Here is a 27,993-nt window from a genome sequence, read left to right as displayed (position 1 = left end):
GCAAAAAGACTATTTTCCAAATCAAATTTATTTTAAACAAGCTTGTTTCTGATTATGAGACAGCAAAAGCAATGGTACAAGTCACAGAGAAGTCTTTACATAAATTTTAACTTTAAGGGTATATCTTGAGCAGCAAAAACTTAAAGTGCATTTTGACCGAAAACGTTTGTTCAAAATCCAACAGAATAGGTACTGTCAAAAGTAGAGATTTAGAACAAATAAAATACTGCAGATGCTGGATATCTGAAATGAAAACAAAAAATATTGAAAATTCTCAGAACAAGAGTGCACCTAAGGGGAGAGAAAGAACTAACGTTTCAAATTAATTATCTCTAATCATAAATTTTATTGTGGAAAGAGACCTAGACCTATCCTGCAATCTTGTTATAGCAAGAATTTGGATTCATTAATGTTCATTATTGTCTGCTATTTGAAGCGATGACTCAAACCCAAATGAAGCAGAATCCCATTCCTTGCAGAACACTCACTCAATTCTAATGAACAAAACTGGATAGAAAATTGATTTCAGTTTAAAAAAAACACTAAGCAGGATAATGTCTCAGGAACATTAGCTAGCCTTTTCTCCACAATATTCTGTAGTTTTTGAAGTAAAGGTGTGAATGCTTAAAATTGTAAATATAAATTTCAACCATGGTAGTGTTTAAACACAAAAATTATAACCTTAAACGCATCATAGGTGAGGAGGCAGATCCAGAACTAGGTTCCTAGGACAGAGTTAAAAACACTATTCACAATGCAAATATATCATCTCACTGCCATTCAGCCACCATACAGCAACAGAAACCAGCTAAAACACAAAACACACAAGTGTTCATGGTAAATTGTTTCCTTCTTGGGACAAGCCTGGAGAACCACTATGGCAACATAGCAGAACTCCAGAGCTCTCTGAATCTTATAACATTAGGGCAGTGGAGATGATGCCTCATACACACTGTGTGCAAAGCTGTAACCAACTTCAAACCAAACACCTAACTACATAATGATAAATCCACACAATAGCAGTGCATGCTCTTTCCATTTACACTTATAGGGAAAAAAAGGCAACCTTTTATAAATTAAATCCATTAGATGGAAATATTTACCTTTCATTGGCTCTCACTTATCATTCCCTGACAGATACTCTCTAGCACCAGGTATAGTGGGATGAATGGAAAAGGGAACAAAAGGGACTAGGGAAAACAGACAGGGAAGAGGGCAAGAACACTGTTTGCCTTCAATTTCCGAAACTCCAAAATAATTAGCACTAAATTAGAATTATAGTAACTGTACTGGTGGTCTCACTTGACCCCTTCAATGTCCACATCTAAAACCGTATCACAAACATTCTTTTCACATACAGCATTATTCTTCTACTTCCAGATTACCCAGTCCATTCGGAATTGAATTTATTCTTATTTTTGCTACTAGCTGGCTAATTTGTCTAACTGATTGAGGCACAGGAAACATCAGCAAGTGCCAGGACTACATTCAGTTGAACATAATGTCAATCTCTGCTCAAATCAAAATGTTTCTAACTGCTTGTTATAAGAAACCAATCAGCAATGAACAGAACACCAGATCTGAGACAATGGGTAACTTTAAAAGTTACAGTTTAGGACTTAGTTGAGAAATTTGGAGTATTAACACTACCATCACCGTAATGCATTTGGCAGATGGCACATACAGTGGAGCAAAGATCAAATCCTTCCTGATCTTTCCCTGAAACCCACATAGCTGGAAATTTAGTGTGTCTCTCAGTGTTGTAAAAACAAAATTCTCAGCTTTTATTCCTTGGTAAAGATACATACCAAGATAAAACAAGAATTCCACAGATTACCGTGACCAGATTCAATCAACATTTCTACGATGGTGATAGATCTGTACAGCATGATTAGATTACCTGGGCAAACTGGAGAGGAGAGAAGGTAGTGTTTAGAGGGTCAAAATCCAAATGCATTCCTACTCCAGGTTGTACAGGGTTCATACTAGGGTAACAATCTGGATCAAGAGACTCCTCGTTGGAAAATCATAAGCACGTCACTGTTGATAATTCTGCCCCGGCATCTTTAAATTAATTCCAAACATGTTTATAAATTATTCTGAGCAAGAAATTAAGATCCCAGTGATGTCCTCACCACACTTCCCCACCATCCTCCTCTGTTGCAGCAGCTAGACTGTCTTCTCCACAAATGAAGACATCTTGTGATCTTGCATCTGGCAGTCTAGCTCATCTGTTCTGCTGTAGGTATTGGTGAGTAAACATGTTCAGCTCACTGTCCAGCCAGCCAGCTTTGTTTCTGCAAAGAATGACACAGTTACTCCAAGTGCAGACAGGTTAGCCCTCCCACTGGCCACCCAGGTACTCGCCCAGTACCACGCTGCATTCCTCACTGGAGGGTGCTGGCAGTTCCCAAAACCCTAACCTTGAGGTTTGCAAGTACAGAAAGAGTTCATATTGTTGTTTTTTCCCTGCTAAATGGAGGAAGCTTATCCCTGCTCCAAGTTGCTGCATCAGTAACTTATGAGCTACAGCAGCAAGTACAACATGAAGTCAACACACTGGATCCCTTGAAATAGCTTTCCACAAAGCAAGTATCTGGTAGTTAACTCGCGGTCCCAAAGCTGACAAAATTCTCATGTTGGTTTTTCTGATACCCACCTGAGCAGTTTGGCTTTACTCTGGAGTGAGTCCAGTAATTCAATCTTCTTATTCAGTTCTTTAATCTCCTCATCCAGGTTCTGCCGTGTTACATCCACCTGCTGACACAACTGGGCAAATGTCCCTGCCAGTTCTCTGCAAGATAAAAATGAGCACAGTAAAATCATGATGGAGAAGATATCTGCTGTGACAATAGCAAATGAAGAGGTGGGAGAGTTTTTAAGAAAAACCTATATTTCAGAGTCCTGTCACTGATGGCGCTAAACGGCGACTCCTTTGCTTGCATCTTCAGAAACAGCTCTATTTCCATCTTTAATATCTCTATTTTCCCCTTTCAGGGTTCTTTTGAAGACCCTGACCTAGACCTCGCAGACTTCCGTTCTTTGCGGGAGTGGGACCTGTTCTCAGGGTTTCAGGACTGGCCGTTGTTGTTCGACATCCAAGGGTTCGGCCTGCGAGTCTCACTCGTATTTGGTAGCTTAAGATCTCGGGGCTCTGGAGACGGGTGGATCGAGGATCGTTGTCATGGCAGAAGACTCATGTGTCATCGGGGAGGCCGGAAAATCTTTCGCTAAGGGCCCGAAGAACCAAGATCTTTGCAATCTTCAGGCACAGAACTCATAAAAAGCGAGGAAATGGACTTTTTAACATTGTAAACCAGCGGGTTGTTGTTATGTCTCCTGCTCACTGTGAAAATAGGGGACACCTGCCTCTCCCTTATTGGGGGGGGGGGGGGGGTAGGGAGAGAGAGAGAGAGAGAGAGAGAGAGAGGGGGGAGGGAGGAGAGAGGGAGAGAGAGAGAGAGAGAGAACCTGTGGGTTATCAAATGTCGGATGAAATGCAGAAGTCTTTGGGATAACTGCAAGTCTGTGTCTCTGCTATCGCCTAGCTCACGCTTGTGCTCGGTAGCTGGTGTGCTTTTTTTTTTGCGGGGGGGGGGGGAATCATTGTTTGCTGCCGCTTACACATTGGGGGGGGAGCTGGGGGGAGGACTTTGGGGTTCTCACGTTCAACTGTCGTTCATTCTTTGGGGCACTTCTCTGTTTTCGTGGATATTTGCGAAGAAAAAGCTTTTCAGGATGTATATTGTATACATTTCTCTGACATTAAATTGGACCTTTGAACCTTTGATCTCTGTACAAGGAAAATTTAAATTGGCATTTATTGTGGTTCCTTCCAGAGGGTTACTTTCTAAGTCTCACATATGAAGAAGTCATTGCAATGGATGTCTGAGAGAAGTTACACTGGCATATTGGGATTGGGATACCTGAAAGTCAGATGACTGAACCCCAGAAAGATTAATTTCCTTCATAGTGAGCTTGGGGGGCAAATCATGAGGACTGAAGGGAGCAACATGAACTTCAGAAAAGATGACTATAATATGGGGAACAGGAGGAAGAGGCAACCTTTGCAAAAACACTGACACAGCTGTACCCCTCCCCACGTCACTCCCTCCAAAATCTTCCTTACACTTACTGTTGCACCTGATGACTGCAGTTGGAACCAGTATAACTGACTATGAGCTGCAATTTCTCAGCAGCATAGTCCACAAACTGACGCTTGAAGGCTCGTTCCTTCGCTCTGGTTGTCCAAGTCAGTCGCTCATACACATAGAGAAGACCGTACATTCCGACACTCAATGCAATCAGCCGCCAGCCTACTGCTTTCCACACCTGAGAGAAAAAAAATCAGACAAGTGAACACATTTCTACAAACCAACCCCTATACCATTCCACATTCAGGAACACTGGCTCATCTACCTGCTCCAACGCCAGTGCTTGGGTATCAAGAACACCAGCAAACAATCTGCTAAACGTAGACTGGGAGACCGCTTCACCGAGCACCTACGTAAAAATCTCCCGGTGGCCTCCCATTTCAATTCTATTTCCCATTCCGTCATGTCAGACCATGGCCTCCTCTAAGGTGTTGGAGAAGCAACATCTTGATTTCCATCTGGGTAGCCTCCAACCTTCATAGCATGAACATCAATTTCTCGAACTTCTGGTAATTGTCTCCTCCCCCCACCCCCAACTTCACCATTCCCGTTTCCCTCTCTCACCTTATCTCCTTGCCTGTCCATAACCTCCCTCTGGTGCAACTCCCCCATCACTTTTGTCCATGGTCTTCTACCCTCCCTTGTCATATTCCCCCTTCTCCAGCCCTTTATCTCTTTCACCAATCAACTTCCCAGCTCTTTACTTCACCCTTCCCCCCTTCCAGTTTTACCTATCACCTACCACCTAGTACTTCTTCCTCCCCTCCCCTACCTTCTTGCTCTAACCTCTCATTTCTCCCCAGTCTTCATGAAGGGTCTTGGCCCGAAATATTAACTATTTACTCTTTTTCATAACAGGCTGCCTGGCCTGTTGAGTTCCTCCAGCATTTTGTGTGTGTTGCTTGGAATTCCAGCATCTTCAGACTTTCGTGTCTTTGTGCTAGAAGAACTCAGCAGATCAAACAGCATCTGTTCAGGGAAAGGAACTGTCAATATTTTGAGTCAAAACTCTGTAGACTGGTAACAAATCAAAGACTTAGGACCAGGGTGAATTCAGATAGAAGCAAAAATCACCATTATTTGCTGCAGGTAGTAAAAACAGGGATGATATCTTAGTGAGAATATTCCATTATACTTCAATAAGTAAATATAACAATAACTTTAAACTGGGAACAAGAGCAGTAGAATGTTAAGATGGTCAATAGAGGATAAAATGTCAGAAGCAGAGACACTGTATAGGTAACTGTGTAGTGTATGGGTAGAGTGAGTAGGCATGAAAATGGATATGGTAAAGAAATGGTTAACAATTAGAAATTTGTGGGCCTGTTATGTTGTTGGGCAGATTGATCCTTGATACTAAATAAAGGGAGGACAATATATGACCCTGGTATACCGGATAACAATACATGAAAACAAGCTAAAAAGTGTTGATTTGCGTAAAAGCCATCAATTACCTTGGCTTTAAAAATGTTTTTTTGGATTGTTTGATTGTAAGCTTAATAGAATGCATTGTCCCTGGGTAGGCAGAGGCCGACTGTTGAAGGTCACCCAGTTGTGGGACTTGGCAGATGTGGAGGATGTATGTTGGCTTAATACGTGAATGGGTCTTGGATTAGCTAAATTGGGGTCGTGTAAGCGTCAGATTGGATGCCTAGCCCCTTCCAGCGGGACTGGGAGGTAGCGATAAGTTCTATAAAGGAGGGCAAGTGCCTTCTTGGGCAGACCACTCGCCTGGGTCCCACCTCCAGGCCGAGCAGCTGAACCGGCGCCAAAGACCTCCACCCTAGCCAGTCCACGGCCGATCACCTGCCTCAGGGACCATGCAGACATTGCCAAGTATATTCGGTGGTGTAGACTTAAGTTAGCTCTACCTCTTAGTGGTGTAGGTAGTGTACAATATTTCTCACAACGCTCTATTTTCTTCTCTGTATTAACAATGAAGTGGGTTTTGAAGGAACAACCGCGTTTGGGTCCATTTGTTCAAGCAAAACCAAATAGTTGCAGCATCCACCTGTTACAATTATGCTATTTAGATCTTAGATTTGCGGAACAATTGGCATAGTCATGGCGGGATAGTGGATTGCTGACATTGTTTCGCTGGAACAAAGAGGTTGCCCCAGAACAATATCGCATACCTGGGTGGACGGATAATACTAATGGGTTTGCTGCACTTGCTAACACCCTTGCTAAGTTGGGATCTCCCAATTCAATGAATGATACAGATGTTCTGTCTAAGGCACGAAGAAAACACCCTCAGTCCATGGGTCACCGTCCGGAGTCACAGATTCCCTCTACTGTTTTTTTCGTTGACGAATATGGACTGAGGAGCGACTGTGTCAAAGGATTGAGCACTTTGATGATAGTGTCGAGCACCGAAATATGTTTTTGAGAATGAGTTATGAATATGCTGTACGAATGAATGTATCAAAATGTTGGGTGTGTTCAATGGAAGAATGGGCTTGGTGTAAATTTAATAACCACTCCAGGATTGCAAGAATCCCTACCTCTACCTCAGATACAGCTTTAGAGAAACCTGTCGTTGACCCGAGTCTAAAACAGATTCCGATAAACCGGATATGCCGAGCCACGGTGTTCAAAGGGTGGTTTTTGCCCCTATGTGATATGACTAAGATGCCCCCTACATTTAAGTTATCCCCTCACATACGAGGTTTTGAGTGTATCTGTAAATATAGAGGTCAAATGCAGTTGGGGATTAGTTCTTGTACTGGGATCACTACTGTATTCCCGATCGGATACCACTGGTCTTATGAGCACTAAATGGCACATACTGGATTTGTGGTGACAATGCTTACCCTTGGCTGCCCCATGCTTGGAAAGGTTGCATATGCTGTACCTTACTATCATCATTTGTACCCTCATGACCCTCGTAGGCACATTACCGAATCTGAGCGTTTGTCTTATATTGTTCCCTTTTCATGGTACCGCCCATATTTCCCAAGAGGTGATTCATTTGTCTGATGCAATGGCAAAATTAGCCAAAGAAACCACCCTAGCTTTAGCCCAGACTAGTAACACGTTTCAGATGGTTAATGCCGAGTTAGTTGCTATCCGTACAGTGGCCCTGCAAAATCGGATGGCGTTGGATTTTTTGCGTGCCATAATCGGTCAAGAATGCTGTACTTACATTCCAGACGAGAGTGAGAATATTACCGATTTGGCAGACCATATTCAAGTGGAGTCAGTTAAGTTGACCTCTTTGGGCCAACGACTCCACAGACCTGCTTCTGTGGAGCGGGGACCCCTTTCCTGGTTATCTAACGCCTTTGGGGGCATCAGACACAAGATACTGCAATGGGTAATATGGATTGTAATAATATTAGTTATTATAGTTATTGTGCATGTGCTTAAGTCAATGTGTGCTGCTCTAATTGTTTTCAGGTGTCTGTGATCCGCTATACCAGAGTCAGGGGGTGGAGTGTATAGGTAACTGTATAGTGTATGGGTAGAGTGAATGGGTATGAAAATGGATATGGTAAAGAAATGGTTAACAATTAGAAATTTGTAGGCCTGCTATGTTGTTGGGCAGATTGATCCTTGATACTAAATAAAGAGAGGACAATATATGACCCTGGTATACCGGATGACAATACATGAAAACAAGCTAAAAAGTGTTGATTTGCGTAAAAGCCATCAATTACCTTTGCTTAAAAAAATTTTTTTTGATTGTTTGATTGTAAGTTTAATAGGAAGCATTGTCCCTGGGTAGGCAGAGGCCGACTGTTGAAGGTCAACCAGTTGTGGGACTTGGCAGATGTGGAGGATGCATGTTGGCTTAATACGTGAATGGGACTTGGATTAGCTAAATTGGGGTCGTGTAAGTGTTGGATTGGATGCCTAGCCCCTTCCAGCGGGACTGGGAGGTAGCGATAAGTTCTATAAAGGTGGGCAAGTGCCTTCTTGAACCAGCACCAAAGACCTCCACCCTAGCCAGTCCACGGCCAATCATCTGCTTCAGGGACCACGTAGACGTTGCCAAGTATATTTGGTGGTGTAGACTACTCGGGGTTGCTTAAGTTAGCCCTACCTCTTTAGTGGTGTAGGTAGTGTACAATATTATAAAGCATTTCTCGCAACTCTCTATTTTCTTCTCTGTATTGGGAGACTGTAGGTCTGACACGGTGGTCAGCAGCACAGGGGCGCCGCAGGGAACCGTACTCTCTCCGGTCCTGTTCACCCTGTACACATCAGACTTCCAATATAACTCAGAGTCATGCCATGTGCAGAAGTTCGCTGATGACATGGCCATAGTGGGGTGTGTCAGGAATGGACAGGAGGAGGAGTATAGGAAACTGATACAGGACTTTGTGATATGGTGCAACTCAAACTACCTGCGTCTCAATATCACCAAGACCAAGGAGATGGTGGTGGACTTTAGGAGGTCTAGGCCCCATATGGAGCCAGTGATCATTAATGGAGAACGTGTGGAGCAGGTTAAGACCTACAAGTATCTGGGAGTACAGTTAGACGAGAAGCTTGACTGGACTGCCAACACAGATGCCTTGTGCAGGAAGGCACAGAGTCGAATGTACTTCCTAAGAAGGTTGGCGCAATTCAATGTCTGCAGTGAGATGCTGAAGATGTTCTATAGGTCAGTTGTGGAGAGCGCCCTCTTCTTTGTGGTGGCATGTTGGGGAGGAAGCATTAAGAAGAGGGACGCCTCACGTCTTAATAAGCTGGTAAGGAAGGCGGGCTCTGTCGTGGGCAAAGGACTGGAGAGTTTAACATCGGTAGCTGAGCGAAGGGCGCTGAGTAGGCTACGGTCAATTATGGATAACTCTGAACATCCTCTACATAGCACCATCCAGAGACAGAGAAGCAGTTTCAGTGACAGGTTACTATCAATGCAATGCTCCTCAGACAGGATGAAGAGGTCAATACTCCCCAATGCCATTAGGCTTTACAATTCTACCTCCAGGACCTAAGAACTTTTTAAAAGCTATTAATGCTTTTTGAGACGGTGATTTAGATGCATATCATATTTTTTTACTGAGTTAAGTATTGTATGTAATTAGTTTTGCTACAGCAAGTGTATGGGACATTGGAAAAAAGTTGAATTTCCCCATGGGGATGAATAAAGTATCTATCTATCTATCTATCTATTAACAATAAAGTGTGTTTTGAAGGAACTACCGAGTTTGGGTCCATTTGTTCAAGCGAAACCAAATAGTTGCAACATCCACCCGTTACGATTATTCTATTTAGATCTTAGATTTGCGGAACATACACCAAGCTGAAAAGAGGAACAAAAGTTCACAAGAACCTGGGCAAACAACTGATGCAATCTACAACTGGTGGGAGTATTCAGGGTGTTTTCAACCTCTCACTCCTACAGGTGGAAGTTCCCACTTGCTTCAAAAAGGCAACAATTATACCAGTGCCCAAGAAGAATAACGTGAGCTGCCTTAATGACTATCGCCCAGAAGCACTCACATCTACAGTGATGAAATGCTTTCAGAGGTTGGTCATGACTAGACCGAACTCCTGCCCCAGCAAGGACCCGGACTCACTGCAATTTGCCTAATGCCACAATAGGTCAATGGCAGATGCAATCTCCATGGCTCTTCACACGGCCTTAGACCACCTGGACAATACAAACACCTATGTCAGGATGCTGTTCATCGACTATAGCTCTGTATTTAACACCATTATCCCCACAATCCTGATTGAGAAGTTACAGAACCTGGGCTCTGTACCTCCTTCTGCAATTGGATCCTCGACTTACAAACTGGAAGACCACAATCTGTGCGGAATGGTGATAACTTCTCACTGACTATCAACACTGGTACACCTCAGGGGTGTGTGCTTAGCCCACTGCTCTACTCTCTATACCTATGACTGTGTGGCTAAGTATAACTCAAATACCATCTATAAATTTGCTGATGATACAACCATTGTTGGTAGAATCTCAGATGGAGATGAGAGGGCGTACAGAAGCAAGGTATGCTAACTAGTGGAGTGTGTTGCAGCAACAACCTGGCACTCAATGTCAGTAAGACAAAAGAGTTGATTGTGGAATTCAGGAAGGGCAAGACGAGGGAACACATGCCAATCCTCATAGAGGGATCAGAAGTGGAGAGAGTGAGCAGTTTCAAGTTTCTGGGTGTCAAGATCTCTGAGGATCTAACTTGGTCCCAACATATTGATGCAGTTATAAAGAAGGCAAGACAGCAGCTATACTTTATTAGGAGTTTGAAGAGAATTGGCATGTCAATAAATACACTCAAAAACTTCTATAGTTGTACCGTGGAGAGCATTCTGACAGGCTGCATCACTGTCTGGTATGGGGCGAGGGGGGGCTACTGCACAGGACGGAAAGAAGCTGCAGAGGTTTGTAAATCTAGTCAGCTCCATCTTGGGTACCAGCCTACAAAGTGCCCAGGTCACCTTCAAGGAGCGGTGTCTCAGAAAGGCAGTGTCCACCCGGGGCATGCCCTTTTCTCATTGTTACCACCAGGTAGGAGGTACAGAAGCCTGAAGGCACACACTCAGCGATTCAGGAACAGTTTCTTCCCCTCTGCCATCCGATTCCTAACTGGACACCTCACTTTCTAAGGTATATTATTTGTTTTTTGCACGATTTTTAATCTACTCAATATACATATACTGTAATTGATTGACTTATTTAATATTTTTCCCTCCTTCTGTATTATGTATTGCATCGAGCTGCTGCTGCTGAGTTAACAAATTTCATGACACATGCCAGTGATAATAAACTGGATTCTGATTTTAGTCAAGGCGAAAATGCCGACATACTCAACTATAATCTCATGTCTGGTAAAGGAACCTTGCTAATGTGAATGAACTCTTAAGGGAAGTACAATGAGATAGTGATAATGTGCTCACTGTCAAAGTTCATAGATTCAGCATTGGGAGGACAAATTAAGACATTTACAAACAATGCTTTAACGATCCCTTTTAATGAGCTCAATGTCAACTCAAATTCCTTTCATTCTTGATTAACCTTTCACTGATCAAACAGAACAAGGATGAGATATTATCTTGCTCAATAACAATGCTCATTTGGTTAGTGAAATCATGGAAACTACCTTGAAATCATTAAAACCCACAGTATTTTAATGTACTCAAGTCATTAATGGTTTGCAAGTCCCAGATTGCCCAAGATAGTATTTCCTCATCAGTTCTGATAAGAAAGTCAAATGTCCCAGAAAAACCATCGTTAATCGTGACTGCAAACACAAGGAAATCTGCAAATGCTGGAAATTCAAACAACACACACAAAATGCTGATGGAACACAGCAGGCCAGGCAGCATCTATAGGGAGAAGCGCTGTCAACGTTTCGGGCCGAGACCTTTTGTCAGGACTAACTGAAAGGAAAGATAGTAAGAGATTTGAAAGTAGGAGGTGGAGGGAAAAATGCGAAATGAAAGGAGAAGACCGGAGTGGGTGGGGTGAAGCTAAGAGCTGGAAAGGTGATTGGTGAAAGTGATACAGAGCTGGAGAAGGGAAAGGATCATGGGACGGAAGGCCTCAGGAGAAAGAAAGGGGGGGGGAAGCACCAGAGGGAGATGGAGGACAGGCAGAGAGAGAGAAAAAAAACAAACAACTAAATATGTCAGGGATGGGGTAAGAAGGGGAGGGGCATTAACAGAAGTTAGAGAAGTCAATGTTCATGCCATCAGGTTGGAGGCTACCCAGCCAATATATAAGGTGTTGTTCCTCCAACCTGAGTGTGGCTTCATCTTGACAGTAGAGGAGGCCATGGATAGACATATCAGAATGGGAATGGGACGTGGAATTAAAATGTGTGGCCACTGGGAGATCCTGCTTTCTCTGGTGGACAGAGCATAGGTGTTCAGCGAAACGGTCTCCCAGTCTGCACTGGGTCTCACCAATATATAAAAGGCCATACCGGGAGTACCAGACGCAGTATACCACACCAGCCAACTCACAGGTGAAGTGTCCCCTCACCTGGAAGGACTGTCTGGGGCCCTGAATGGTGGTGAGGGAGGAAATGTAAGGGCAGGTGTAGCATTTGTTCCGTTTACAAGGATAAGTGCCAGGAGGGAGATCGGTGGGAAGGGATGGGGCGACGAGTGGACAAGGGAGTCGCGTAGGGAGCGATCCCTGCGGAAAGCAGAAAGTGGGAGAGGGAAAGATGTGCTTGGTAGTGGGATCCCGTTGGAGGTGGCAGAAGTTACGGAGAATTATACATTGGACCTGGAAGCTGGTGGGGTGGTAGGTGAGGACAAGGGGAACCCTATCCCGAGTGGGTTGGCGGGCGGATGGGGTGAGGGCAGATGTGCGGGAAATGGGAGAGATGCGTTAGAGAGCAGAGTTGATGGTGGAAGAAGGGAAGCCCCTTTGTTTAAAAAAGGAAGACATCTCCTTCGTCCTGGAATGAAAAGCCTCATTCTGAGAGCAGATGTGGCAGAGACAGAGGAATTGTGAGAAGGGGATAGCATTTTTGCAAGAGACAGGGTGGGAAGAGGAATAGTCCAGGTAGCTGTGAGAGTCTGTAGGCTTGTAGTAGATATCAGTAGATAAGCCATCTCCAGAGATGGAGACAGAAAGATCAAGAAAGGGGAGGGAGGAGTTGGAAATGGACCAGGTAAATTTGAGGGCAGGGTGAAAGTTGGAGGCAAAGTTAATGAAGTCAATGAGCTCAGCAAGCGTGCAGGAGGCAGCGCTAATGCAGTCGTCAATGTAGCGAAGGAAAAGAGGGGTACGGATACCCGTACAGACTTGGAACATGGTCTGTTCCACAAAGCCAACAAAAAGGCAGGCATGACTGGGACCCATGTGGGTGCCCACAATTAGACCTTTGATTTGGAGGAAGTAGGAGGAGCCAAAGGAGAAATTATTGGGATTAAGAACTAATTCCGCTAGACAGAGGAGAGTGGAGGTAGAGGGGAATTGGTTAGGTCTGGAATCCAAAAAGAAGCAAAGAGTTTTGAGACCTTCCTGGTGGGGGATGGAGGTATATAGGGACTGGACGTCCATGGTGAAAATAAGGCAGTGGGGGCCAGGGATCTTAAAATCATTGAAAAAATTCAAAGCGTGAGAAGTGTCACGAACATAAGTAGGAAGAGATTGAACAGGGGGATAAAACAGTGTCAAGGTATGCAGAAATGAGTTTGGTGGGGCAGGAGCAAGCTGAGACAATGGGTCTACCTAGACAGGCAGGTTTGTGGATCTTGGGTAGGAGGTAGAAATGGGAAGCGCGGGGTGTGGGAACTACGAGGTTGGTGGCAGTGGATGGGAGATCCCCAGAGCTGATAAGGTTGGTGGTTGGTGATGGTATAGGAGACAGTGGCCTGATGTTCCTTAGTGGGGTCATGATCAAGGGATCACTCTGCCTGTTCTCCATCTCCCTCTGATGCTCCCCTCCCCCCTTCTTTCTCCCTAGGCCTCCCGTCCCATGATCCTTTCCCTTCTCCAGCTCTGTAATCACTTTTGCCAATCACCTTCCCAGTTCTTAGCTTCATCCCACCCCCTCCGGTCTTCTATCATTTCACATTTCCCCCTCTCCCTCCTACTTTCAAATCTCTTAGTATCTTTCCTTTCAGTTAGTCCTGATGAAGGGTCTCAGCCTGAAACATCGACAGTGCTTCTCCCTATAGATGCTGCCTGGCCTGCTGTGTTCCACCAGCATTTTGTGTGCGTTGTTAATTGTGACTGATTGATTTTGATTTACTTTAAGATCTAATCGGACTGAAAAGTATTCTCCCCTCCAGCATCCCAGCACCAACCCTTGCCCTCAGAGTCTATCCCAACCCATTTATCCCACTTACCCATAATGCATTATTGTTGTGTTCTGATTAGAAACACAACAATAAATGTTGATGTTAAAATTTTGGCTAAAGTTTTGGCCTATAGATAGGAGAATATTCTACCTTTAATTGTTTCTGAAGACCAAACTGGTTTTATTAAGAATTGTCTCTCTTTTTTCAATAGACTGCATCTATTTAATATCTTATACTCACCTTCAGCTGGGATTCCTGAATGTGTCATTTCTTTAGATGTGGAGAAAGCATTTGATCATGTGGAGTGGAACTATCTCTTCGTGGTTTTAGAAAAATTTGATCTTGGACGAAGTTTTATTACGTGGATTAAATTGTTATACTCCCATCCTACTGCCTCTGTTTTAACTCTCAGCAATTCCAACCTTTCAATCTTAAACGTGGCACCCGGCAAGGGTGCCCTTCAAGTCTCTTACTTTTTGATCTGGCCTTAGAGCCATTGGGGATTGCGTTTCGTGGCTGCGCTGATCTGATGGGGATTTGGAGGGGGTGCTGTTGAGCACCAAGTATCTCTTTATGTTGATGATCTTTTACTTTTTATATCAAATCCGACTACCTCTCTATCTCCAATGCTTTCACTCCTTAACAAATTTAGCCAGTTTTCCGGATACAAACTTAACTTACATAAGAGTGAACTCTTTCCAATAAACAGGGAAGTACAAATGTTAGAGTTTCACAACCTCCTTTTTAAAGTAGTGAATAATCAATTTACTTACCTTGGCATTACCGTAACAAGGAACTATAAGCGTCTTTTTGGAGAAAATTTTACTAATCTCTTAAATCATATAAAACAGTCTAGTACAGTGGTCACCTTTGTCCATGTCCCTGATGGGTCAAATTAATGTCATTAAAATGTATATCCTTCCTAAATTTTTATACTTATTTCAATCTTTACCAATTTTTATTTCTAAAGCTTTCTTCGACTTGTCAGACTCAATTATTTCGTCCTATATATGGAAGGGCAAACTTCCCCGATTAAATAAAGCTCACCTTCAAAATGCTTAAAGTGTAGGGGGTATGGTCTTCCCCAATTTTTTGCGTATATTACTGGGCAGCCAAAATACACTGTCATATCTTTTGGTCTTACTTTCAAAATCAGCCGCCCAATATGGGTGGCAATGGAGTTGAACTCTAATAAGAATTTCTCTATCTCCGCACTTCCTTGCTATCCGCCTAAACCAATTGTTAATCCTGTTATCAGGCACACTTTGAGAATATGGGCTCAGTTTAGCAAGGAAAATGGTCTTCACGGTTTCTCTCTCTCTAGTCCTATCTTATATAATCATCTCTTTCAGCATTCTATGCACGATTTAACAATTCAACTCTGACACAGAAAGGGCATCAGGTGCTTTGAAGATCTTTTTATAGATAATCGTTTTGCATCTTTTGAACAATTGTCTCTACAGTTCAACCTACTCAACACTCACTTCTTTAGATATCTCCAAATCACACATTTTATCAACCCTTTAATATCAAACTTCCGAGGTACCCGATAAAAATGTTGTTGACTTGTTTCTTCACACGAATCCATTGTGTAAAGGTTTAACATCTACTATTCCAGATAAGTTAGCGACTTTGAGGCGAGCAACAAAATTAAAAATGCCTGGGAGCAAGATTTAAATTTTCCTTTGTCCGATGATCCACGGGATTCAATTTTCAAGTCAGTTAATTCAACTTCTTTATGTGCTTGCCATTGTCTGTTCCAGTTAAAGGTCGTGCACAGGGTTCATATGTCTAAAACTAAATTATTGCGTTTCTATCCAGACATTAGTCCCTGTTGCGACAAGTGTAAAGGGGGCGAGGCTTCCCTAGTTCATATGTATTGGACTTGCCCCTGGCTTGGAGAAATACTGGAGAGACGTCTAACTTTATCTCATATACTTAATTACTATTTGGAACCTAGTCATCTGATAGCTCTTTTCGGCACCTCGGGAGAGGTTGACATGCACCTGAATCCAACTAAACATCGTGCACTGTCATTTGCCTCTCTTTTGGCCAGACACGGAGTCCTTCTTAGGTGGAGAGATGCTGCCCCACCCACTCATGCTCAATGGCCTGTTTAGACCTTGAAAAGATTCATTATTCATTTCTTAGTTTGGACATAAAGTTCCAAAGGGTGTGGGGACCTTTTCTTGAATACTTCCATAATTCCCATTTAGATGAAAGGTCCATCCCTTTTTTCCTTTATATATATATATATAAATCCCTTACTTCCAGCTTCTTTCAGTTAAAATTTAGTTTTTGATGTGTAAACATATTATAGTCAAGGTAGTAGGCTATATACCTTTTTATAAATGCAGGTCTGTGGAGATAAAAGTTCTGTTGAACTTTTCTATATATTGCAAGGTTGGCTTGGAGTCAGGCAATGGGGGGGGGGGGGGGGGGGTGTGTGTGTGTGTGTGTGTGTGTGTGTGTGTGTGTGTGTGTGTGTGTGTGTGTGTGTGTGTGTGTGTGTGTGTGTGTGTGTGTGTGTGTGTGTGTGTGTGTGTGTGTGTGTGTGTGTGTGTGTGTACACACACATACATAACATATATGATTCCACCGTGGGTGCTTTTTTAAAAAACTGTATATTCGATACCTTTGTTTTGCACTGTACAAACTTATTCTTTATTGGGATTTTTTTCATTTTAAAATTAATAAAAGAAGATCTAATGGGACTGAGAAGTATTTTTCCTCTTCAGCATCCCAGCACCAACCCTTGCCCTCAGAGTCTAACCCAACCCATTTATCCCACTTACCCATAATGCATTATTGTTGTGTTCTGTGTAGAAACACTAGTTGAAGTGTACGCAGGTACACACAGGCTAGTCAAAACACCAGTGACTCCAAACAGTTGCCAGTTGTGGGAGCGGGAAAGATCACCATAACCTGATGCTAAATGAGGAATTGTCACTTACCAGCCCACCAACAACGATTATTCCCATTGATGTCCGCGAGGTTAAAGATGCTAATCCGGTTACCATAGATACCATAAGTTCTTCCTGGGTCATTGACCCTTGAGGTAAAGGTGGCAAGCTCGTGCTGACTGGGGTAATAGGTAGTTGCCTTGGAACCTGGAGACAAGGGAACCAGAATTCAGCGAGAGAAAAGCTGCATACAAGCCACTGAATGAGCAATATGCAAATGAAACAATTGCCACAATTACAATTGCCACTGGTGGTAGCTGTAACTCAGTGGGAAACACTCTCACTGCTGCTGCATATTTGAATCCAGAGGTTTGTGCACAAGTTGGCCTGATACACCCATAGCAGCACTAAAGGAGTGCTCATTCTAATGGCTGATACATTGTCAGAGGTGTCCCCTTTCAGATTGGACTTAGGGAAGCAGTAAACACTACATTAAATAATTAAATAAATTATAAATAAGACAGAGTTAGATAGATTTTTGCACAGTGGGGGGTATTAAGGGCTATGAGGAACAGGCAGGTAGGTGGAGCTGAGCTCATGGCCAAATCAACCACGACCTTACTGAATGGAAGAGTAGGCTCAACTGGTCAGATAGCCTACTCCTGTTCCTATTTCTTATGTTACTTATGTTCAATCAGCTACTCCTGTTCCTACTTCTTGTTACTTACATTCAATCTTCAAGCCAGAACAGCACAACATTGGTATTCTTCCAAATACTTATCTATCAACGAAGATATTAGAACAATTTATCAAGCCCTTCCTGACTGCTACAGTTACCTGCACTACACATTATCAGAGGCATCTCTTTCAAATTTGATGTTTATTCAAGATCCTGTTGGCTTCCTAGAAATATGTGAGACAAGAATTCTTCCAAGTACTACTTGGGCCTCTTTAGTTAATGCTGACTTAGAGACAGGTACATGATCATCATCGCTTTGCTGGGTGTGGGAGCTCACAATGCACAGACTGACCACAGTGGTCAGCACAGACACATTTGAGTAAGGCATCTGTTTCCTGTTCCGACTCTGATATTTCCTTCCCTGCCCCTTACCTGATCGTTGCATCCCATCAGTGCCCTGCGGCCATTCTTTGGTCCAAGGAAACGGTTAACAAGCATCGTCCATCCAAGGGAGAAGTGAAATTCAATATCTTCCTGAAAGTCTGCACAGAGGCGATCACAGTTCAGGTCGTAGCTGAGGCTGAAGCGCTGACGAGGGACTGGAAGATCGACATGGCCTCTCTCTGTAGGTGGCAGCAGGGGCTGGAGGCTGTCTGGATAAAATTTGGAGAGATATCGTCACTAAACCATAACTTACTCTTCAGTTGTGTTCCCTTATCAGTGTCGTCTGCACTGATCAATGAATTCAAGAGGAATATGAGAGCAATGACAAGATCAAGGGTCCATCTATTTTACAGAACATAATACAATTAAGAAAGAGGACACCAACTAATAATAATAAATCCACAGCAAACACAAATATAATACAAGGAAGCACCAATGGAGTTCAAGTTACCTGTTCTTACCCAGCAATCCACCCTTAACACTTCAATACTTCAACTGACTTGAATACATAGTGAACCCACTATAACCATCATAAAATCCCTCCATCTGCTAATTCTGGGCAATCTCTCCCTCTGAATCTCTGGAATTCTCTGCCCCGAGGGTAGTGGAAATCAGATCATGAGAAATATTTGAGATGGATATTAATGAATAATTAAAAGATTGAGAAATGGAGGGTTATGTGGGAACTGGCAATGAACAAGAACAGAGGTCAGAACAAATTAGCCATATTCATATTGAAGGAAGGGCACAGTGAGTCTAACTCCCACTTCTAGTTGCTTATAATAATTGATTGAGAGAAAACAGGATTGGAAACTTCAGCTTAAACAAGCAAATCTGCAGTTTGTGCCCAAGTTAGATATTATTTGTTGATGTACAACTGAAGCACTGGATTATTACAGTGCAAAATAATCGACTTTCCAACAATTACCAATCATCTCTTGCTGGGTTTTTTGGAGGCTGGATGTAATGGCAACAGAGCAACGCTCAGACATGTTGCGTCCCAGACCTTCCTCGAGGTGCTTATGAAGCTCCTGCAAAAGAGAAAAAAGGTCGATGCTTACGTTATGGAAGAGGTTGGGCAACTGAAGTAACACTTTCACATGTGCCTTAGGGTACCAATAATCCAGATTTGTCTCATCATCTGTGCAGGGAGGCAGAATGCAGCTAACTGTTTACATCATTTACCTCACAGCCTGGCCTCACTTAGGCCTTGTATGATTGAACAACACCTCTACTTTGATCTCTAAATCTCTTGCAATGAAAGCCAACAAATAATGTGCCTTCCTATTAGCTTGCTTAACCTTCCTATTCACTGTTTCAGTTTAAAACACGTCCACTTCATTCTGAACATCAGGACCATTGAATCTCTCATCATTTAAAAAATATTCTATTATTCTATTTTCCCTTCTCCCACTATTTTTACAGAACTTTCCATCTCCCATATCCTTGTCCATTAACTTGACCCAGCTTCATGTGGTGAAGCCACTAGACATTCTCTTTACAACCCATAGACAAACTGAGTCATCAGCAATGCTTCTCTTATTTAAATCATTCTGCTTGTTAGCCAATATTACTCCCCAAATGTCACAAATACCAATTTTATTTATAATCTTTATCAAAAGGCCTTATGAAAATCAAGCAAGGCAAATCAATTAAATTAATTAAATCCATTCTGCTAGATACAATGTAGAAATTTCCAAAAGATTTGTTAAACATCATCTTCATTTCATAAATCCAGGTTAACTCTGCCCTGTTACTACTTTAAAATTCCCAGGGTCTCCAAAACAGGAACAATCATCTCTCGCTTTTACACTGATACTCACACTCTTGTAGACTTTGAGCACCACTGAGGAGGGGTGAAAATCCAAGTGGAAATCATCCACCAACATGGAAAGGTGTCGTATCTCTTCTGCCATTGCATTAGAGACCTGTAACAAAGCAAACAGCATCAGAGAGCAGCAGAATGTATTCAACAGCTTAGGCAATAGCCTTGTGCAACAGAACAAATTAAACATTAAAATCACAAATCCACCCCACCACAGCAGAAACAGAGTGCAATTTCTCCACTCTCACCTGTCGCTCCACCTCTTCAGTAATTTGTTTTATTTTGCTTTTACAATCCTGAGTTAATAAATCCAGCTGATTTTCAATAAACTCCAATCGATCCATTCGCTCCTCTCTCTGATCCAGGCAATGCACCCTGAAAAAAATTTGAAGCAGCTTTCAGTTTCATTTTCTATGAAATTTCGGTTTTCCTCATTTTCCCAAATTAACGCATCTCCACTTCTATCAGGCAGCGAGTAGATGCTTAGCAATGCTGGCATTCTATGTTGGCACCAGAACATGTGGCAAAACTCACAGCCTATCCACAGCACACCCTTAAGCGTGTTGGCTGTTAACGATACATTTCACTCCATGTGATAAATAAATGAATCTGAACTTGATGGCTGGATTGGGTAGGAAATGTGATGCCAAAACATCATCACACATTAACCCCCGTCCAAAATACATGACTAACACACTCTCAGTACGCACCTTTGCTCAGTGGCAGAGACGTGGACAGAATCCATAATTTGCCGCAGGGCCTCCGAGATCTGCTTGGCACGGACGGTGTGTTGCTCAAACTTGGTTTTCACTGCTGACTGCGAAATACATTCCTGTGGATAATGTTCAGCAAACAATTACTGGAGCCATCTTAAACCTCAAAGTGAAGAATAACTCACAAGTTAGAAGTTTGTTCAGATGGATTGTTATGAAAACAGACCAGCAGTCAGCATCATTAAAGCATTCAGAACAAATTTACGAAAACAGATCAACTTGGAAGGAAGCTGCAAATCAGGAGACAGTTTTCAGCAAACGCTCACCTCAAACCGCCGCTCAAAGTTCTGGAATTCAAACATTCTTGCTTGGAATCCCTCAGCAAGTGCTCCACCTGTTCGTAACACAGAACAGCTTGAGTTATAGCACTTTCCTTTGAAGTTATTGCTTAAGGTGGTAGAAATGGGGCAGGGATAAGAAGTGAGAGAGAGCTGCTTTTAATTCATTAATGACAAATGAATTAGGATTTCAAATTTTGAAAGCTCTGCAATAATTTCAGATTTAGTCCAAGTTGATAATATTCACAATCACTTATAGAATGATCTGGCTCCTTATGAACTTCCTAGAGACTATGCCTTCTTACTTAGTTGCTCACAGTGCACGAGTCTGAGTGAATATTCATCTGACTCCAGAAACATCTACAATTTATGAATGAATCAAGATGACCCATGTCAAACCTTGACCCATTTTATATTCCATATATAAAGAGCTAATGATCCTACATGTTAAAGGTGATATATTGTATAAACAAAGTGATACTTGAAGCAAAGAGAATGGAATTAATTGGATAGCTTTTTCAAAGATGTGTGTGACTTATAGAATGCGAAGCGAGAGCAGCTTACACTGTTTATGCCACTACCCAGAATTAGACTAAATGAGCATCTGTCATACCTCCTTCAGGCATCCCTTGAGCTTTCTGGATCCGAGCATTCAAGACTTCCTTGGCTGATACAAAGAAAATGCGATCAGTGGCCTGAGCCCGGTCTACCACTCCTAGCTCATCCACCAAGAAGCTGGTGCAGCGATCCATATGCTGGCGTCGCACCTGCCAAAGAAATTCCACTTGATTTGCACCACATACAGAATATCCCACTGAAGATGGCAGTATTAAAATGCAGAACCCTTGCCACTGGTGTCATATTGTAAAGTGTGCAGAGTATCTACTAAAAGACACTGTATACACACACACCCCTTAGTGAGAAACCAACGGTTTTCAGACATGAGATTCTTTCTCCATTTCCATGGCCGTGGCAGGCATCAAGCCATTCAGCCTTGCTGTATATCAACATTCCCTTTCTTTCTTTCTTTCTTTTTATTTTACAGCTGCACGGACCAACCATTGCTCTAAGCAGGAAATTTTTACATGGCCTGAAAATTGGGTGGCACTTTAAATGTTTTTTTAAATACTTAGAATGAAAACTGAAAACTCAAACACTTTTGATTTTATTTATTAATTGAAGGGTATGATGAAATACAGTACAAAGAAAATCATTTACATTTCATTAACTTTTTCTCATCTGTCTTTACTACAAATCTATTGTCTATAAATATTGTCTAGATTAATTTTGCATCCAGATGAAAGTTATGTCTTAATCCTCTTTAGATCATCCAAATGGTCCACTTCTAGTTTGTTTAAGGATTTACATTTGATTGAATTCATAAACCTGAATTCACGTTTGTAGTCAGCAATAGAAGTTTGAAACTTTCCAACAATGTCAACCAGAATCCACAGTTCTTCAAATCCTTTTGTCTAAGCATGTAGTTCAACATATTACTTAACATCTTAATCAAACCAGTCTTAACTTTCTCAGAAAAGACAAATTTGAAATTACAGTATTGCTGCAGTATTTTTCAGGAAAAACTTTCGTCATAGCAGCCGAGTATTTTTTTTGTCAATCATAAAACATTGTTTTCCAAATTCAAAACTGGTTGTGTTTGCAATAGCAACAGGGTCAAAAGTTTGTTATTCTCTTAACTCATTGTCAGGAAATCTATTTCCCAAGTGACTCAACACACATTGAATGAATCGAATAATAGGTGCAGCATTGATGCCAGAACTTATGGATGCAAGCTGATCTTTCACTTAGTCACTCCAATAAACAGCATCACCAAGATACTGTTGACTGTAACTTGTTATTTTTTTGCTTTTTAGACTGCAGTGCTTCAATTGTACTCAAACAACTCAAACAAAATGGAATTTACAAAGAGATGCCGGTTACAGTTAATGCTTCTTGATATTGTGGATTGGTCAAAATCTTCAGGCAGTAGTTACTGATTGGTTCGTTACATTCATTAACTTACTCTTTGCAATACTGGATCAAAACTTATATGACATAAAAATTATATTACCATTATATGAAAGCAAATTCCAGCTACGCAGCAACAAAGGTTATGCACGTAGGAGCATTTCAGTTACTGTGCAGCCTAGGGGGAACAGTGCTGTGTATTGATTCTTCTGAAAGGAGGAAGTTTCAATAGCTATTTGAAGTACACTTGTAGCCAGAGCCTCTGTGGAAAAGCTGGAACTGTTTCTTTTTGAAACAAAGCAGTAGAGAGGAAATTTCCCAAACGGGTTCAAATACTGAAAACGTCAAGAGCAAGGAGAAGCCATTTCCATTGATACAGAACTCATGCCATTCACCTCAACTTTGGCAATTTGCTACCATTTCCGCTAGTCCCACACCAATACAATGTACCAGTTCCCACTCAATGAGGTATCCTGCCCCGCTTTATTTCTCTCTCCTTACCTCTTCCATATATTCAGGTTCCGATGCAGATGCGTCCCAGCGGTTATTGAGGATAAAAATATTGGGTTGTGACAACCGCTCGTTCACTTTGTGAAAAAATTGCTTTTCCTATAACAGAAATCAAAAGGTAAACTCTACCTCATATAGGACTGCAGAGACTACTATTTGCAAACAGGGGCATCTCACTCACTTACTGTCTGCATTAACGTTGACTCAGAGTTTGCAACCAACACAAACACATCAGCATCCAGACAGAACTTATCAATCCAGCTGTCTAGCTCGGTGGTTACATCAATTCCAGGACTGAGAGGAACAGAAGAAGAAAGACATTTGGGTAAATGCATAAAACAGGACAGAATCATAGCATTTACAGCAAGACCAAGTTTTGGGATCAACCTTTCAGTATAATTTCATACCTGTCCATCAGCACCAGGTCATCTCGCAATAAGGCACACTTCATCTTGGGCCACATGACAGAAACAAGGCTGCCAGCGGTGAGTTGCTCATCCTGGTGCAGTGCATGAGCCAAGTGATTCACAGTCTGCAGTGGTTACAACAAACACTGAAATCCAACTTCAACGTTTTCCTCATGGCATCTCCCACACAACCCTCAGCTCTGAGACCAGAATACACCTATACCCTGAGAGGGTGGCACGGCTTGCTTCTGCTACTGGAGATACTGATGATTAGCTAGGCTTTGTTTCAGCTGGCAGAAAGACGTACAAGACTGGCTCATGGAAGTCTCCAACTTCACCAAACCAGGCAGGATGAAAATCTCAGTAAATTAAAAGGATTAGCAAATACCTCAGTGCTAGTGTACTACAGAGCTACAGCAGTGAAGCAAAGAGTGAGCTGTTAAAATAACAGCATGACCTAAACCTTGAGCTATCTCCCAACATTTCCAACCACAATGTGTTGGAACCCCATTCATCACATGATGCTAACCCCACCTACCAACAATTGTTATCCTACGTGAACCACTCACCCCAATAATCTTTGTTTTATTTTTAAATCTATCACATCCCCATCTAACTTTCTTCCATTAAGTGTTGGTGCACCATACCCCCATCAACTTTCCAAGACAACAGGCTGAAACCTTAATCTACATCACACAGCCCACTGGGCTTCAAACTGCCATCTCACCTTGATATTCCGTTTCTCCTCAGATCCATCTGTGAGCAGATAGGCTTCATTACCATCTGATCCTTCCACTCGTAGGAAGCAGTTGGTAGTGTGGCCGATTCCCGAAGGAAGGACTTTGTCCCACAGCATGGCGTTGATCACTGTGCTCTTCCCATTGCTCGTCCTGTGAAAAAAACAAGTCAATCCCCAGCACAACTGGGACAAGAGGCACTGAACCAGTAGCAGCAGGAGTAGGTCCAACTACATTTCAAGCAATTCTAGAAATACCAACCAGAATCAAATCTAACATAGGTGTGCAGAACTGTAACTGTATGCTAGTGTCAATCATTATTCACAGGGAGACAAGAGACTGCAGATGCTGGAATCTGGAGCAACAGATTGTTACATGGAGACCATTAGCAACTTACAGAACAGTCTGGGATTACAGAGGTAGAAACTGGGATTCATTATAAAAATACCTGCCAAAAAAAGCCACCTTCATATGTCGCCTTGCCAACACCTCACTGATCCCTCCGACCTTTGAAAGATAACCAGTCACCTCCAGCACTTGCTCTTCTGTGGTGATTGGATCCAGTTCTCCATCCTGGTAAGTTTCTGCAGAATTTTTTAAAAATCCAAATTTTATTATAGATTTATAGTCAGCAGCCCAGATTTGTGTTTGAAAGTGAATGCAGTCCCCAGGAATGTCACTAGGAAAACCAGTATAAGAATGGGAGACATTGTCCAAGCTGGCATGCAACTTGGGCAGCATCCTCTTTTCCAACACCACCGTCAGAGTTCCACCCCCACAACATCACTGAACGAATTAATTTACTTAAGGTCTTAAGATTCCGTATGATATCTAAAACATTGACAAACTTCTATAGATCTGCGGTGGAGAGTATATTGACTGGTTGTATCGTGGCCTGGTATGGAAACAGCAATGCCCTCAAACAGAAAATCCTACAAAAAGTAGTGGATACAGCCCAGTCCATCATGGGTAAAGCCCTCCCCACCATTGAGCACATCTACATGAAACACTGTTGCATGAAAACAGCATCCAATGTCAGGGACCCCACCACCCAGGACACGCTCTCTTCATGCTGCTGCCATCAGGTAGGTCGTACAGGAGCCTCAGGACTCACACCACCAGGTTCAGGAACAGTAACCATCACTCAACCATCAGGCCCTTGAACCAAGCGGATAACTTCACTTGCCCCATCATTGAAATGCTCCCACAACCTATGGACTCACTTTCAAGGAATCTTTATCTCATGTTCTCAATATTTATTGCTTATTTATTTATTATTATTGCTTCCTTTTTGTATTAGAACAGTTTGTTGACTTTTTCACACTGGCTGAATGCCCAAATTTGTGCGGTTATTATTTTATTGTGGGCTTATTGAGTATGCCCACAAGAAAATGAATCTCTGCTATATGGTGATATATACATACTTTTAAATTTACTTTGAACTAACATACATTTGAATACTGCACAACACTTGCAAAACCCCTGCCTTTTGACTTTGTGGAAATACATCTGTAGTCCAGAAGTCTTTATGAATTTGTAACTTTTGTAAAATGTAACGTGACAAAATGGAACCTATGAAACCCCAGAGTGCTTTGCTGGTTTGCATGGGTAGCTTATAAGGGTGTGCATGTGCTTATATATCAAGGTGTGTGTTTTACGGCAAGGGTAGGGATATTTTGAAAACAGAGGTAAGAATGACATAGCCGCTAAAGAACAAATATCAGGAACCAGATAAAGATGCAGGTAACAAAGAAATGTTATGGAATGGAATTAATTACTGCTCTCTGTAAAAAGTATAGAAGTATAAAAGTTCGAGCACAAGATTGAAGCGATTTCCAGACAATAGTATGTGCAGTAGCTCCCCTTGCAAGTAAATGATAAATGCACCTATAATTCGATCCACTCTGAATTTGTTGTAGCTTGTTTCTGTATTTGGAAGACCTAGCTGAACGGTACATGACGGTTATCATAGAATATATATATTTTTTAAAGTGACTGGTTAGTTACATGCATACATTGATTTGCAGATACTAAGAAGTTACACCTGGTGAATAGCAGGCCAGCTAAGTTTCCTCTCCAAAGGTATGCATTCCCTTCATACTAAGAATGGTGAACTACAGGAGACACAAGAGACTGGAGGGTTCTGGGACTGGCACAACAATCTGCCTGAGGAACTCAGCAGGTCAAGCAGCATCTGTGGTGGGCTGAAAGCCTCCATCCTGAAATCAACCCAGGAGGTCCTCTATTTCTCCAGGCGTAATGTTCCTGGTTTCTCGTGCGGTTGCTTCTCCAAAAGATGGGCTCCCAGTGAAGTCCATGAGTCCTTCCTCCACCACACCTATTCTGTCCAGCCTTCTGAGCTCCTCCAGTAGACAGCTTGTTGGCCAGTTACAGTACTTGCAAGGGTCTATGCATACATACCCCATTCCTGACCCAGTAAAGGCCACAACCCACCTTTGAGAAACGCAGCACTTTCCTTGATGTAAGCTGCAAGCTGTTCAAAGATTCCATTGATCTTCTTTTTAGCAGTGACAAAGTGTTTGAGCGGTGAAGCATTAACCTCGGCCATCAGACGCTTGTCTTTTTTACCAATGACAACTGGGTGTGAGCGGGAGAACATCAGAGACATGGCACTGAAAGACAGAGAGATATGTGAAGCACAGGGCATGGGGGGGGGGGGGGGAGAGAAAGAGCCTTTCCTCATTCATACCACAAGAGCATTGCAAAGTGGATTGTTTTCACAAACACAGGATTAGAGGGTCAGAGGTTTGTTCAACAAATGATTGGCTCTGTCCAGCGAGTGGGCACGATTTGAGCGAAGGCAGTCGGAATAAGGAGGGTGGAATGGGGTAATGAGGAAGGCTGGTTAGCAGCCCGTGTGTAAATGAGGAACATGGTAGGAGTGGGAGGAAGGCAGGGGGTGGGGGTGCACTGAGCCTTGGGGTCCCATCAGCCGAAACCGGAGCTTCGCGTTCGACCTCCCCCTCTAAGTTCTGGCACCACTCCGGCCTGGCGCAAAGCACGGCGCAGCACCGTGACTTTGTCCCCAGGGTCGAACGCCAGCTCTCTCTCCCTCTGCCGCCGGGGGCGATCGGGCCTTTACTGTGGGCACGCCGGCAGGCCGAGCTCACGCATCCGCTCAGTGACCGGAGCCTTGCCTGATCTGCAGCCGCCACTCTCCTTCCCACAGCCGAAGCGGCTTCACCTCAATCCAGGGCCCCGATTCGGCGTCGTTAACCTGCGACCGGACGCGTCATCAAACCGCACCGGAAACTAGCGGTGCTGGAATTTAGAGTTGCAGGCTGATCGCTGAACTTCACTGGGAGCCTATCTTTTAGGGGCTAGTCTCATGTGATGAAGTTTTTATGTAAAGAGTTTTACTGCGCTTTTGAGTGTAGGTTTTCGAAGACAATAAAATGAGTTACAGGTTTTTAAAATGCCTCACTTCGTTTTATTAGTGAAAACCACAACCAGTGACCGCAATGCTCTGACGATTCAGAGTTAGTGAACGTGTCACCCGACGCAGTTACTTTGAAACTGCCGGAGTTTTGGGAGCAAAATGCCATTGTTTGGTTTGTATAAGCTGAGG

At 42.7% G+C, this 27,993-nt stretch overlaps 1 protein-coding gene across 2 annotated transcripts; it reads right to left on the bottom strand.

Annotated features, from left to right (window-relative positions):
- Positions 1-10: 10 nt before the first annotated feature.
- On the bottom strand, positions 11-27,657 carry mfn2 (mitofusin 2). 2 transcript variants are annotated; one of them, XR_012096671.1, is made up of 19 exons: positions 27,563-27,657; positions 26,859-27,037; positions 24,853-24,988; positions 24,395-24,557; positions 23,668-23,792; positions 23,446-23,554; positions 23,252-23,359; positions 21,396-21,549; positions 20,771-20,838; positions 20,442-20,563; positions 19,980-20,106; positions 19,730-19,834; positions 18,835-18,937; positions 17,895-18,115; positions 16,835-16,990; positions 4,136-4,332; positions 2,660-2,794; positions 2,136-2,297; positions 11-243 (listed from the first exon to the last, which is right to left on the bottom strand). XR_012096671.1 is itself a non-coding variant. In XM_073031970.1 (18 exons), exons 2-18 carry the CDS (start codon positions 27,031-27,033, stop codon positions 2,228-2,230), a joined length of 2,274 nt encoding a protein of 757 aa, XP_072888071.1. In that variant the 5' UTR covers positions 27,034-27,037; positions 27,563-27,657; the 3' UTR covers positions 11-2,227. The 2 variants fall into 2 exon arrangements, 1 of the variants encoding a protein (XP_072888071.1); XM_073031970.1 differs by having other exon boundaries at positions 11-2,297.
- Positions 27,658-27,993: the final 336 nt, after the last annotated feature.

This window comes from Hemitrygon akajei, chromosome 29 (genome assembly GCF_048418815.1).
Source record: "Hemitrygon akajei chromosome 29, sHemAka1.3, whole genome shotgun sequence".
Lineage (NCBI taxonomy): Eukaryota > Metazoa > Chordata > Chondrichthyes > Myliobatiformes > Dasyatidae > Hemitrygon > Hemitrygon akajei.
This window is presented reverse-complemented; position numbering and strand designations above follow the sequence as displayed.